Source organism: Panulirus ornatus, chromosome 66 (assembly GCF_036320965.1).
Source record: "Panulirus ornatus isolate Po-2019 chromosome 66, ASM3632096v1, whole genome shotgun sequence".
NCBI lineage: Eukaryota > Metazoa > Arthropoda > Malacostraca > Decapoda > Palinuridae > Panulirus > Panulirus ornatus.
In genome coordinates this window covers 14,095,778-14,111,652 of record NC_092289.1, presented here as the reverse complement: position 1 = coordinate 14,111,652, position 15,875 = coordinate 14,095,778, and the positions used below count along the sequence as shown (strand labels likewise).

The 15,875-nt window shown below is 47.6% G+C and overlaps 1 protein-coding gene across 1 annotated transcript in view; it reads left to right on the top strand.

Moving 5' to 3' along the window:
• The window catches only part of LOC139746906 (cubilin-like), a 132,886-nt gene extending 126,735 nt beyond the window's left edge, over positions 1-6,151 (top strand). The window contains exons 55-60 of the mRNA XM_071658586.1: positions 393-615; positions 868-1,052; positions 1,682-1,843; positions 2,734-2,899; positions 3,518-3,721; positions 5,842-6,151. Of these exons, the coding sequence (XP_071514687.1) occupies positions 393-615; positions 868-1,052; positions 1,682-1,843; positions 2,734-2,899; positions 3,518-3,721; positions 5,842-5,966 (1,065 nt within the window). The 3' untranslated portion in view covers positions 5,967-6,151. The remainder of the gene's footprint in view (positions 1-392; positions 616-867; positions 1,053-1,681; positions 1,844-2,733; positions 2,900-3,517; positions 3,722-5,841) is intronic.
• Positions 6,152-15,875: the final 9,724 nt, after the last annotated feature.

The following is a 15,875-nucleotide window of genomic DNA, read 5'->3' as shown; positions in this document are numbered from 1 at the left end:
GCACTTTGTTCGTATTCATATACCTCCGCGTTGTACAGTTAGGTTCGGTAAAATACCATCTGCTAGCTATGTGCGCCTGTTGGGAAATGACCGGTGTAGACCCCGTTGCTCACCAACGTGAGACGAAGGGTATTCGAGTACATAGTATTCGAACAGTTATTTCCTATTAGCCAGGCCCATAGCCTAGCGGTTAGCATTCCCGCCTGTGGCACAGGGGTCCCGGGTTCGATCCTGGCTGTTGGAGGCTTCTCTGTTCTATGAAGGTGCGCGTTCCTATGCACTTTGTTCGTATATACATACATATATATATATATATATATATATATATATATATATATATATATAGAGAGAGAGAGAGAGAGAGAGAGTGATACCCACATATTTCTTTCCAGTTCAACTTCACCAACTTCAGACTCGAGAATTCGCTGCATCATGACTACGTCGCCATACACAACGGGCCAAGGATAGCGTCCCCGGTGATTGGGCGGTACACAGGCACGACCAACCCGGGCCACGTCGGACGATCCATGACCAACAAACTCGTGGTTGAGTTCCACACCGACGGCAATACGAACGACGAAGGGTTCAGGGCCATCGCCGCCAGGCATGTTAGAGGTACGTAGGCAGGAGGTCCTTGCAATGACTCGAAAGCCTTCTTCTGGCCCCATGGGCAGGAGGTCTTTGCAAAGACCCGATGGAACAATGAAATTTGATGGTGAAAAAAACAGCCATACTGGCGGGAATTATGTAATTTCCTATATATATATATATATGAATGCATCCATATATGTATGTACATATGTATATGACGTATGTTTGTATGTATGGATTCCTGTGTCTGTCTATTTTCTTTCCTTTTTTTACTAGGCTGCGGCGGGATATTCCACGGAATGACGGGCAACATCTCCAGCCATGGGTTCCCTGGGGACTATGAGGCCAACATCGAGTGTACATGGGAAATCGAGAGCTCCACCGGCTACCACATTGTCCTCACCTTCACGGACCGCTTCGACATTGAGACCAGTGATAACTGCCAGAATGACTACATCCAGGTGCGCCTACATATGATGGCATCCTTAGTTCCTCCCTCCCACCATGTATTGCAGTCTGGTCCCGGATTACCAGCAAAATATTTGCATGAATAACAGTTTGATGATTTGGTGTTGTGTCTCACTCTCAATAGAATGAGATATATTTACCTTTAAATGTAATGAACTTGAAAAAAATGTTTCCATGTATCTATTTCTTATCATTCGTCTTATCTGAAACAAAATATCTAAGCTTTGTTACGAAGGGGTATTGGACCCTGATTGAAACTGGCGGAGCAAGCTGTTAAGCCATTCCATTCTTCTGTTTGAACATCTATTCTCTATAAGGCACTACGAGTGAACAAATGCTATTAAGTTCCAACAAAACAGTGAAGTTCTTAGCGCAAATCTTGAACACCAAACACCAACAAATCAAGACGTGCAACGAAACAGAATCGATGTCTCTATGTTAGAAAGTAATTGCTAATTACAGAATCAATTTACAAAGTACGCAAGACCTTCCAGACGTAGGGACAGACGGCGATGCTCTCTCTCTCAAACGAACATCACCGTGTAAAGTCTCTGAGACTCCTGAAGAAGGAATATAATCCCAGTGATAAAAGCGATGTAATCTGTCTTCCTCCCTCCTGCAGGAGATACACTCGCAGCAGAGCGGCCGCCTTGGCAGTCCTCTGGAGTGGGTAGCCGGGGAGAAGTACTGCGGGAAGCAACTCCCTCAACCTATCGTTGCACGGGGCAGCCGAGTGAGGCTTCTCTTCCACAGCAACGAAGACGTGCAGGGCCATGGCTTTAAGGTAAGTCTTGCCACGTCCCTCTGGTCACTAGATGCTTCGACGCAGTGCGGGCTATTTGGTGCGAATACCCCGTCATATATAGGTGAATCGCACTTCAGTAGGTCGTATGATTTTGTTTAACATGTAATTTTTCTATACATGTGGCACGACATGTTTCGTGGAGACAATCCACCTAATCAGGTGCCAGTACTTAACGAAGATATTTGAATCCCAAAATCACACTTGAGTGTGATTAAGGGGGGGTCACGTGGCGGGGGTTGACCTGGGTAGCTGGGTGTGTCATTGAACAACTTTTTTTTATGTTTTCGTGTCTTGTCAATTCTCTCATAATGATTTGGTTAATGCTAGGACAGGCTTTAGAATTGCCTGGGGACAAATGAAGGTTCTTAGTATTGGCAATTAGGACAGATTCAATGACGTTGCGTGTGGCATAATCAGCAGAGGGGTATAGAATAACGGGATTTTCAAGATCTATGGGATGATCATTTTCATGATAATGTTTAGCGATCGCATTTTTGTGGTCATCCCTGCGTAGTGCATGACGGTGCCTATAACACCTCTCCGTTACAAAGCTTTTAATCACACCTTTTAGGAACCCTTTTTTTTGTAAGCCTTTTTGATATATAGTTTTTCGATCACCCTGATGAATGACATTTTCGAGAGACCTACCTCCAGTTAATTATGACTACACGCTTGAGACCCCGTTTCTTCCTCTACCTCCAGCCATCGAAATGTTCCTTACTTCACGTAGTATACCAACAGTTCCTCCTGACCATCCTCACCCAAGTGACGCCCTCCCTCCTCAACCCTTACTGAGTAAGGCCTTCTCTCTGCCCGAGTAAGGCCTTCTCTCTGCCCGAGTAAGGCCTTCTCTCTGCCCGGTTTTGCAGGCGACGTGGCAGATGGTGTGTGGCAACAACTACACCAGCTCCTCCGGGTACATCTTCTCGCCCGGGTATCCTCAGAAATACCCGAACTTCGCTGAGTGCGACTATAGGATAGTGGCGCCACGGGATAGATTCGTCACCATTCATTTCTTGTCCTTCGACGTTGAGCGTAAGCCACACTGTTTTTTTTTTTACCTCTCTCTCTCTCTCTCTCTCTCTCTCTCTCTCTCTCTCTCTCTCTCTCTCTCTCTCTCCACCCATTCACTTCACTTCGGATGAGTTCTGCAAGAACGGTACACGTCACCCTCATATGATAGAAGGTCACAGGCAATTCACCACCCACCCACCCCTTTTCCCTCTTTTTTCTTTTTTCAACCACCGTAAAAAGATCACCCATACGTGTCCCTCATGTATGCACTGAGCCACCATCCCCAGCGAACATCACACCGCACACCAGATGCAACGCCCATTCGTGCCAGCTACCAGTCCCAGCGATGCTCAAGAGCTGGGTATCCCGCCAACGGGTACACCAATACTAAATAGTGTTATCCCCTAGTAAACTTATTGCCCTCAAGTGCATCATTAGCATTCGATTCTATCCATTTGGATTGAGATGTCTCATTCCTAGCTTAACATAGTCTTCAGGGATGATTAGAATCCTCTTAAGTTATAATCTCACTTTGATACAGTAGTAAAGAGAGTTTAGCATTCTGTTTCTTTATCCCCCCCTACCTTCATCGTCCGTCAACGAATGGCACTTTTACTTTTTTAACCATTTTCTTTCTAGACGAGGGAGAGTGCAGGTACGATTCCTTGGAGGTCGTGGAGGAGATCAACAGGTTGTCCTGGCGCTCCCCCAGGACGTGGGGTCCCTATTGCAACGGTGCGCTGCCTCCTGACGTCATCACGACAAGAGGACCTACAACTCTGCGGTTCCGTTCGGATTTCGTTTTACAGTTCGCTGGTTTTGAGGCCAATTACACCATTGAAGGTTGGTGGGGTTATCGTTAATTGATCTTGGCACTGATGTGTGTGAGAGAGAGAGAGAGAGAGAGAGAGAGAGAGAGAGAGAGAGAGAGAGAGAGAGAGAGAGGATGGCTAAAGAGAAATTTTATGCTTACCACCTTCGAGAATATGCCGCTTTGGTGTTGTAGTAGACAAAAGATCGCTGGCTACCTAACCAGTCGTCCCCGATGGGATCTGAGAAGATGTGAGTGCAGTTCACTCGTACATATCCACGCCCTCCCCCCATCTTACTTTTTGGTAAGGGAGATTATCACGTAGGACGTCTGGTTGAGGGTAAGGTACCACACATAGCTGTGAGAGGGCAGACCAGCTATAATAATGTTACACTCTGATCCTCTTTCCACGCATGGTCCTCTCTCATACTAGAATCAAACTCGATGTGACGTATTGTTTCCCCCGTTCTTTTTCTTTTTTTTTCTCATCTGTTTCAGCAAACAGCATCTTCAGAATGCCTGCTGAACAGGTGTGCGTTCGCCACATGGGTTTCACGATCACGCTTCCTCAGGAAGACATAGTTAGCCATTAGATCAAACTCAGACCTTCAGGATGTAAAACCGGGGGTTAGGAAATGCCACTCACATACTGCGTGCTCATCATCGTCCTCTGCATTACCCTTACGGTGCATAGGAAGCCAGCCACGTCCACTGGGCTCGGCCGCAGGTTATTAAATGCACTGATGTCATGCGTGTGTCTGTGAACGGGACGATAGAGCAGTTCTGTGCCTTCGTTGTGGTAGTGAGAACGGTGTTTGTAGTGTTGTAGGAGTGGGTGATGTCCAGAGCTCAAGCGAGAAAGTATAACTCGTGCATGTATGGGGAGTATGGTTTCCGATGGGTGTTTGACTGATAGTGGCGGTGTATATGACTGGTTTAGGATGGCGGTTCATAAGTGCTGCTGGAGTTAATTTAGATGTGTGTGTGTGTGTGTGTCTTTTGTTTGTGTTATTGGAGGGAGGGAGCGGAGGGGTTGGGGTGGGAGAAATCTATGATTTTAGGTTGCTGAAATGTGAGGCCGGCTGGGGGTAAGTTCTTTGTTTCTTCTTTGATTAGTTATGGAGTGGTTTGCTTGACAGGGAGTCTACTTGCTGTTGCATAGAAGTGAGTTCCCAGCACATTATGATGGGAAATGAACTGGGAGTTATTTTGTTTCACTGTGTAAATAATGACTGAACGTGTTTGATAGTCAGCGAATAATTGCTCCGAAGCCTCGGTGTTTTTCTGCGATCTGCAGCTATGTTAGATTTGTTCTCAATACGGTGGACGACCGCGCAGATGAGGCACCGTTGAAGGAGGAATGGATAGATTGCTTATAAAGGATACTAAGGGGCCCTTTGGTGCTGTCCAAAATCTGGCCAGTTGATATTCTGTGAGCATATAATTTGTCTGTTCTATTTGGGATGATATTTGTGTCGTGGTGTGTGTGTGTGTGTGTGTGTGTGTGTGTGTGTGTGTGTGTGTGTCGAATGTGACGTCCAGAATAGTCGGTGTTTTGTTAAGTGGGAGTTTTTGGCCATTTACGGTGAACATGTTCGACTGCTTTATGTCTGGGAATCAAAAGGGTGACTTAACGACTTTTGTGGAGATGTAAACGTTCTCTGTTGACGTGATTGGAATCAAAACCCTTCCGTCACATTAACCCTTCTGGCATCACCTCTCTTCAACCACTCCTTTGGCCACTGTATCGTAATCTGTCTCCATATGTGTCTCTCAGCCTAAGGCTTGGGCCTGAGGCACACGCCTGACTGCTGCTTCCGGCAGTTTCTGTGAGGAGCTCTGTCACTCGAGGATTGACCAATATTATACCTCCTTTTTCCATCAAACGATCAAGCTATAGAATTCTTTAGCTCTCTTCGCTTTTCTCTTTTCCCTTTTCTACGTGAGAGAGTCAAGTCTACAAAGACCTGCAGAGCCTTGACTAATTCCTACATTATTTTTCTTTCAATATTTTCTTTCGCTCTGTGATGGCCTCTGACTGGGGCAAGTTTTGTATTGCCTATCAGTATAGGAAATGAGGAGGTAGAAGTGAGCCAGCTCTCATGCAAGGCGGTGAGGGTCGTCTGCCTCACGTCGTTCCAACCTCCTGCAGAATGTGGAGGTACGGTGAACGCACCAGCAATCATTCAGCTCCCCACGCGACCCTCCTACCACCACCTGATGAGATGCGTCTGGAACATCACAGCACCGACGGGCAAAGTGCCTCATTTTAAGTGAGTAACTGACCTGTACATCAGTAAGTACGTGCACATCGGTACTCCACCTTAGTTAGTACGTGCACATCAATGCTCCACCTCAGTAAGTACGTGCACATCAATGCTCCACCTTAGTTAGTACGTGCACATCAATGCTCCACCTCAGTAAGTACGTGCACATCAATGCTCCACCTCAGTAAGTACGTGCACATCAATGCTCCACCTTAGTTAGTACGTGCACATCAATGCTCCACCTCAGTAAGTACGTGCACATCAATGCTCCACCTCAGTAAGTACGTGCACATCAATGCTCCACCTCAGTAAGTACGTGCACATCAATGCTCCACCTCAGTAAGTACGTGCACATCAATGCTCCACCTCAGTAAGTACGTGCACATCAATGCTCCACCTCAGTAAGTACGTGCACATCAATGCTCCACCTCAGTAAGTACGTGCACATCAATGCTCCACCTCAGTAAGTACGTGCACATCAATGCTCCACCTCAGTAAGTACGTGCACATCAATGCTCCACCTCAGTAAGTACGTGCACATCAATGCTCCACCTCAGTAAGTACGTGCACATCAATGCTCCACCTCAGTAAGTACGTGCACATCAATGCTCCACCTCAGTAAGTACGTGCACATCAATGCTCCACCTCAGTAAGTACGTGCACATCAATGCTCCACCTCAGTAAGTACGTGCACATCAATGCTCCACCTCAGTAAGTACGTGCACATCAATGCTCCACCTCAGTAAGTACGTGCACATCAATGCTCCACCTCAGTAAGTACGTGCACATCAATGCTCCACCTCAGTAAGTACGTGCACATCAATGCTCCACCTCAGTAAGTACGTGCACATCAATGCTCCACCTCAGTAAGTACGTGCACATCAATGCTCCACCTCAGTAAGTACGTGCACATCAATGCTCCACCTCAGTAAGTACGTGCACATCAATGCTCCACCTCAGTAAGTACGTGCACATCAATGCTCCACCTCAGTAAGTACGTGCACATCAATGCTCCACCTCAGTAAGTACGTGCACATCAATGCTCCACCTCAGTAAGTACGTGCACATCAATGCTCCACCTCAGTAAGTACGTGCACATCAATGCTCCACCTCAGTAAGTACGTGCACATCAATGCTCCACCTCAGTAAGTACGTGCACATCAATGCTCCACCTCAGTAAGTACGTGCACATCAATGCTCCACCTCAGTAAGTACGTGCACATCAATGCTCCACCTCAGTAAGTACGTGCACATCAATGCTCCACCTCAGTAAGTACGTGCACATCAATGCTCCACCTCAGTAAGTACGTGCACATCAATGCTCCACCTCAGTAAGTACGTGCACATCAATGCTCCACCTCAGTAAGTACGTGCACATCAATGCTCCACCTCAGTAAGTACGTGCACATCAATGCTCCACCTCAGTAAGTACGTGCACATCAATGCTCCACCTCAGTAAGTACGTGCACATCAATGCTCCACCTCAGTAAGTACGTGCACATCAATGCTCCACCTCAGTAAGTACGTGCACATCAATGCTCCACCTCAGTAAGTACGTGCACATCAATGCTCCACCTCAGTAAGTACGTGCACATCAATGCTCCACCTCAGTAAGTACGTGCACATCAATGCTCCACCTCAGTAAGTACGTGCACATCAATGCTCCACCTCAGTAAGTACGTGCACATCAATGCTCCACCTCAGTAAGTACGTGCACATCAATGCTCCACCTCAGTAAGTACGTGCACATCAATGCTCCACCTCAGTAAGTACGTGCACATCAATGCTCCACCTCAGTAAGTACGTGCACATCAATGCTCCACCTCAGTAAGTACGTGCACATCAATGCTCCACCTCAGTAAGTACGTGCACATCAATGCTCCACCTCAGTAAGTACGTGCACATCAATGCTCCACCTCAGTAAGTACGTGCACATCAATGCTCCACCTCAGTAAGTACGTGCACATCAATGCTCCACCTCAGTAAGTACGTGCACATCAATGCTCCACCTCAGTAAGTACGTGCACATCAATGCTCCACCTCAGTAAGTACGTGCACATCAATGCTCCACCTCAGTAAGTACGTGCACATCAATGCTCCACCTCAGTAAGTACGTGCACATCAATGCTCCACCTCAGTAAGTACGTGCACATCAATGCTCCACCTCAGTAAGTACGTGCACATCAATGCTCCACCTCAGTAAGTACGTGCACATCAATGCTCCACCTCAGTAAGTACGTGCACATCAATGCTCCACCTCAGTAAGTACGTGCACATCAATGCTCCACCTCAGTAAGTACGTGCACATCAATGCTCCACCTCAGTAAGTACGTGCACATCAATGCTCCACCTCAGTAAGTACGTGCACATCAATGCTCCACCTCAGTAAGTACGTGCACATCAATGCTCCACCTCAGTAAGTACGTGCACATCAATGCTCCACCTCAGTAAGTACGTGCACATCAATGCTCCACCTCAGTAAGTACGTGCACATCAATGCTCCACCTCAGTAAGTACGTGCACATCAATGCTCCACCTCAGTAAGTACGTGCACATCAATGCTCCACCTCAGTAAGTACGTGCACATCAATGCTCCACCTCAGTAAGTACGTGCACATCAATGCTCCACCTCAGTAAGTACGTGCACATCAATGCTCCACCTCAGTAAGTACGTGCACATCAATGCTCCACCTCAGTAAGTACGTGCACATCAATGCTCCACCTCAGTAAGTACGTGCACATCAATGCTCCACCTCAGTAAGTACGTGCACATCAATGCTCCACCTCAGTAAGTACGTGCACATCAATGCTCCACCTCAGTAAGTACGTGCACATCAATGCTCCACCTCAGTAAGTACGTGCACATCAATGCTCCACCTCAGTAAGTACGTGCACATCAATGCTCCACCTCAGTAAGTACGTGCACATCAATGCTCCACCTCAGTAAGTACGTGCACATCAATGCTCCACCTCAGTAAGTACGTGCACATCAATGCTCCACCTCAGTAAGTACGTGCACATCAATGCTCCACCTCAGTAAGTACGTGCACATCAATGCTCCACCTCAGTAAGTACGTGCACATCAATGCTCCACCTCAGTAAGTACGTGCACATCAATGCTCCACCTCAGTAAGTACGTGCACATCAATGCTCCACCTCAGTAAGTACGTGCACATCAATGCTCCACCTCAGTAAGTACGTGCACATCAATGCTCCACCTCAGTAAGTACGTGCACATCAATGCTCCACCTCAGTAAGTACGTGCACATCAATGCTCCACCTCAGTAAGTACGTGCACATCAATGCTCCACCTCAGTAAGTACGTGCACATCAATGCTCCACCTCAGTAAGTACGTGCACATCAATGCTCCACCTCAGTAAGTACGTGCACATCAATGCTCCACCTCAGTAAGTACGTGCACATCAATGCTCCACCTCAGTAAGTACGTGCACATCAATGCTCCACCTCAGTAAGTACGTGCACATCAATGCTCCACCTCAGTAAGTACGTGCACATCAATGCTCCACCTCAGTAAGTACGTGCACATCAATGCTCCACCTCAGTAAGTACGTGCACATCAATGCTCCACCTCAGTAAGTACGTGCACATCAATGCTCCACCTCAGTAAGTACGTGCACATCAATGCTCCACCTCAGTAAGTACGTGCACATCAATGCTCCACCTCAGTAAGTACGTGCACATCAATGCTCCACCTCAGTAAGTACGTGCACATCAATGCTCCACCTCAGTAAGTACGTGCACATCAATGCTCCACCTCAGTAAGTACGTGCACATCAATGCTCCACCTCAGTAAGTACGTGCACATCAATGCTCCACCTCAGTAAGTACGTGCACATCAATGCTCCACCTCAGTAAGTACGTGCACATCAATGCTCCACCTCAGTAAGTACGTGCACATCAATGCTCCACCTCAGTAAGTACGTGCACATCAATGCTCCACCTCAGTAAGTACGTGCACATCAATGCTCCACCTCAGTAAGTACGTGCACATCAATGCTCCACCTCAGTAAGTACGTGCACATCAATGCTCCACCTCAGTAAGTACGTGCACATCAATGCTCCACCTCAGTAAGTACGTGCACATCAATGCTCCACCTCAGTAAGTACGTGCACATCAATGCTCCACCTCAGTAAGTACGTGCACATCAATGCTCCACCTCAGTAAGTACGTGCACATCAATGCTCCACCTCAGTAAGTACGTGCACATCAATGCTCCACCTCAGTAAGTACGTGCACATCAATGCTCCACCTCAGTAAGTACGTGCACATCAATGCTCCACCTCAGTAAGTACGTGCACATCAATGCTCCACCTCAGTAAGTACGTGCACATCAATGCTCCACCTCAGTAAGTACGTGCACATCAATGCTCCACCTCAGTAAGTACGTGCACATCAATGCTCCACCTCAGTAAGTACGTGCACATCAATGCTCCACCTCAGTAAGTACGTGCACATCAATGCTCCACCTCAGTAAGTACGTGCACATCAATGCTCCACCTCAGTAAGTACGTGCACATCAATGCTCCACCTCAGTAAGTACGTGCACATCAATGCTCCACCTCAGTAAGTACGTGCACATCAATGCTCCACCTCAGTAAGTACGTGCACATCAATGCTCCACCTCAGTAAGTACGTGCACATCAATGCTCCACCTCAGTAAGTACGTGCACATCAATGCTCCACCTCAGTAAGTACGTGCACATCAATGCTCCACCTCAGTAAGTACGTGCACATCAATGCTCCACCTCAGTAAGTACGTGCACATCAATGCTCCACCTCAGTAAGTACGTGCACATCAATGCTCCACCTCAGTAAGTACGTGCACATCAATGCTCCACCTCAGTAAGTACGTGCACATCAATGCTCCACCTCAGTAAGTACGTGCACATCAATGCTCCACCTCAGTAAGTACGTGCACATCAATGCTCCACCTCAGTAAGTACGTGCACATCAATGCTCCACCTCAGTAAGTACGTGCACATCAATGCTCCACCTCAGTAAGTACGTGCACATCAATGCTCCACCTCAGTAAGTACGTGCACATCAATGCTCCACCTCAGTAAGTACGTGCACATCAATGCTCCACCTCAGTAAGTACGTGCACATCAATGCTCCACCTCAGTAAGTACGTGCACATCAATGCTCCACCTCAGTAAGTACGTGCACATCAATGCTCCACCTCAGTAAGTACGTGCACATCAATGCTCCACCTCAGTAAGTACGTGCACATCAATGCTCCACCTCAGTAAGTACGTGCACATCAATGCTCCACCTCAGTAAGTACGTGCACATCAATGCTCCACCTCAGTAAGTACGTGCACATCAATGCTCCACCTCAGTAAGTACGTGCACATCAATGCTCCACCTCAGTAAGTACGTGCACATCAATGCTCCACCTCAGTAAGTACGTGCACATCAATGCTCCACCTCAGTAAGTACGTGCACATCAATGCTCCACCTCAGTAAGTACGTGCACATCAATGCTCCACCTCAGTAAGTACGTGCACATCAATGCTCCACCTCAGTAAGTACGTGCACATCAATGCTCCACCTCAGTAAGTACGTGCACATCAATGCTCCACCTCAGTAAGTACGTGCACATCAATGCTCCACCTCAGTAAGTACGTGCACATCAATGCTCCACCTCAGTAAGTACGTGCACATCAATGCTCCACCTCAGTAAGTACGTGCACATCAATGCTCCACCTCAGTAAGTACGTGCACATCAATGCTCCACCTCAGTAAGTACGTGCACATCAATGCTCCACCTCAGTAAGTACGTGCACATCAATGCTCCACCTCAGTAAGTACGTGCACATCAATGCTCCACCTCAGTAAGTACGTGCACATCAATGCTCCACCTCAGTAAGTACGTGCACATCAATGCTCCACCTCAGTAAGTACGTGCACATCAATGCTCCACCTCAGTAAGTACGTGCACATCAATGCTCCACCTCAGTAAGTACGTGCACATCAATGCTCCACCTCAGTAAGTACGTGCACATCAATGCTCCACCTCAGTAAGTACGTGCACATCAATGCTCCACCTCAGTAAGTACGTGCACATCAATGCTCCACCTCAGTAAGTACGTGCACATCAATGCTCCACCTCAGTAAGTACGTGCACATCAATGCTCCACCTCAGTAAGTACGTGCACATCAATGCTCCACCTCAGTAAGTACGTGCACATCAATGCTCCACCTCAGTAAGTACGTGCACATCAATGCTCCACCTCAGTAAGTACGTGCACATCAATGCTCCACCTCAGTAAGTACGTGCACATCAATGCTCCACCTCAGTAAGTACGTGCACATCAATGCTCCACCTCAGTAAGTACGTGCACATCAATGCTCCACCTCAGTAAGTACGTGCACATCAATGCTCCACCTCAGTAAGTACGTGCACATCAATGCTCCACCTCAGTAAGTACGTGCACATCAATGCTCCACCTCAGTAAGTACGTGCACATCAATGCTCCACCTCAGTAAGTACGTGCACATCAATGCTCCACCTCAGTAAGTACGTGCACATCAATGCTCCACCTCAGTAAGTACGTGCACATCAATGCTCCACCTCAGTAAGTACGTGCACATCAATGCTCCACCTCAGTAAGTACGTGCACATCAATGCTCCACCTCAGTAAGTACGTGCACATCAATGCTCCACCTCAGTAAGTACGTGCACATCAATGCTCCACCTCAGTAAGTACGTGCACATCAATGCTCCACCTCAGTAAGTACGTGCACATCAATGCTCCACCTCAGTAAGTACGTGCACATCAATGCTCCACCTCAGTAAGTACGTGCACATCAATGCTCCACCTCAGTAAGTACGTGCACATCAATGCTCCACCTCAGTAAGTACGTGCACATCAATGCTCCACCTCAGTAAGTACGTGCACATCAATGCTCCACCTCAGTAAGTACGTGCACATCAATGCTCCACCTCAGTAAGTACGTGCACATCAATGCTCCACCTCAGTAAGTACGTGCACATCAATGCTCCACCTCAGTAAGTACGTGCACATCAATGCTCCACCTCAGTAAGTACGTGCACATCAATGCTCCACCTCAGTAAGTACGTGCACATCAATGCTCCACCTCAGTAAGTACGTGCACATCAATGCTCCACCTCAGTAAGTACGTGCACATCAATGCTCCACCTCAGTAAGTACGTGCACATCAATGCTCCACCTCAGTAAGTACGTGCACATCAATGCTCCACCTCAGTAAGTACGTGCACATCAATGCTCCACCTCAGTAAGTACGTGCACATCAATGCTCCACCTCAGTAAGTACGTGCACATCAATGCTCCACCTCAGTAAGTACGTGCACATCAATGCTCCACCTCAGTAAGTACGTGCACATCAATGCTCCACCTCAGTAAGTACGTGCACATCAATGCTCCACCTCAGTAAGTACGTGCACATCAATGCTCCACCTCAGTAAGTACGTGCACATCAATGCTCCACCTCAGTAAGTACGTGCACATCAATGCTCCACCTCAGTAAGTACGTGCACATCAATGCTCCACCTCAGTAAGTACGTGCACATCAATGCTCCACCTCAGTAAGTACGTGCACATCAATGCTCCACCTCAGTAAGTACGTGCACATCAATGCTCCACCTCAGTAAGTACGTGCACATCAATGCTCCACCTCAGTAAGTACGTGCACATCAATGCTCCACCTCAGTAAGTACGTGCACATCAATGCTCCACCTCAGTAAGTACGTGCACATCAATGCTCCACCTCAGTAAGTACGTGCACATCAATGCTCCACCTCAGTAAGTACGTGCACATCAATGCTCCACCTCAGTAAGTACGTGCACATCAATGCTCCACCTCAGTAAGTACGTGCACATCAATGCTCCACCTCAGTAAGTACGTGCACATCAATGCTCCACCTCAGTAAGTACGTGCACATCAATGCTCCACCTCAGTAAGTACGTGCACATCAATGCTCCACCTCAGTAAGTACGTGCACATCAATGCTCCACCTCAGTAAGTACGTGCACATCAATGCTCCACCTCAGTAAGTACGTGCACATCAATGCTCCACCTCAGTAAGTACGTGCACATCAATGCTCCACCTCAGTAAGTACGTGCACATCAATGCTCCACCTCAGTAAGTACGTGCACATCAATGCTCCACCTCAGTAAGTACGTGCACATCAATGCTCCACCTCAGTAAGTACGTGCACATCAATGCTCCACCTCAGTAAGTACGTGCACATCAATGCTCCACCTCAGTAAGTACGTGCACATCAATGCTCCACCTCAGTAAGTACGTGCACATCAATGCTCCACCTCAGTAAGTACGTGCACATCAATGCTCCACCTCAGTAAGTACGTGCACATCAATGCTCCACCTCAGTAAGTACGTGCACATCAATGCTCCACCTCAGTAAGTACGTGCACATCAATGCTCCACCTCAGTAAGTACGTGCACATCAATGCTCCACCTCAGTAAGTACGTGCACATCAATGCTCCACCTCAGTAAGTACGTGCACATCAATGCTCCACCTCAGTAAGTACGTGCACATCAATGCTCCACCTCAGTAAGTACGTGCACATCAATGCTCCACCTCAGTAAGTACGTGCACATCAATGCTCCACCTCAGTAAGTACGTGCACATCAATGCTCCACCTCAGTAAGTACGTGCACATCAATGCTCCACCTCAGTAAGTACGTGCACATCAATGCTCCACCTCAGTAAGTACGTGCACATCAATGCTCCACCTCAGTAAGTACGTGCACATCAATGCTCCACCTCAGTAAGTACGTGCACATCAATGCTCCACCTCAGTAAGTACGTGCACATCAATGCTCCACCTCAGTAAGTACGTGCACATCAATGCTCCACCTCAGTAAGTACGTGCACATCAATGCTCCACCTCAGTAAGTACGTGCACATCAATGCTCCACCTCAGTAAGTACGTGCACATCAATGCTCCACCTCAGTAAGTACGTGCACATCAATGCTCCACCTCAGTAAGTACGTGCACATCAATGCTCCACCTCAGTAAGTACGTGCACATCAATGCTCCACCTCAGTAAGTACGTGCACATCAATGCTCCACCTCAGTAAGTACGTGCACATCAATGCTCCACCTCAGTAAGTACGTGCACATCAATGCTCCACCTCAGTAAGTACGTGCACATCAATGCTCCACCTCAGTAAGTACGTGCACATCAATGCTCCACCTCAGTAAGTACGTGCACATCAATGCTCCACCTCAGTAAGTACGTGCACATCAATGCTCCACCTCAGTAAGTACGTGCACATCAATGCTCCACCTCAGTAAGTACGTGCACATCAATGCTCCACCTCAGTAAGTACGTGCACATCAATGCTCCACCTCAGTAAGTACGTGCACATCAATGCTCCACCTCAGTAAGTACGTGCACATCAATGCTCCACCTCAGTAAGTACGTGCACATCAATGCTCCACCTCAGTAAGTACGTGCACATCAATGCTCCACCTCAGTAAGTACGTGCACATCAATGCTCCACCTCAGTAAGTACGTGCACATCAATGCTCCACCTCAGTAAGTACGTGCACATCAATGCTCCACCTCAGTAAGTACGTGCACATCAATGCTCCACCTCAGTAAGTACGTGCACATCAATGCTCCACCTCAGTAAGTACGTGCACATCAATGCTCCACCTCAGTAAGTACGTGCACATCAATGCTCCACCTCAGTAAGTACGTGCACATCAATGCTCCACCTCAGTAAGTACGTGCACATCAATGCTCCACCTCAGTAAGTACGTGCACATCAATGCTCCACCTCAGTAAGTACGTGCACATCAATGCTCCACCTCAGTAAGTACGTGCACATCAATGCTCCACCTCAGTAAGTACGTGCACATCAATGCTCCACCTCAG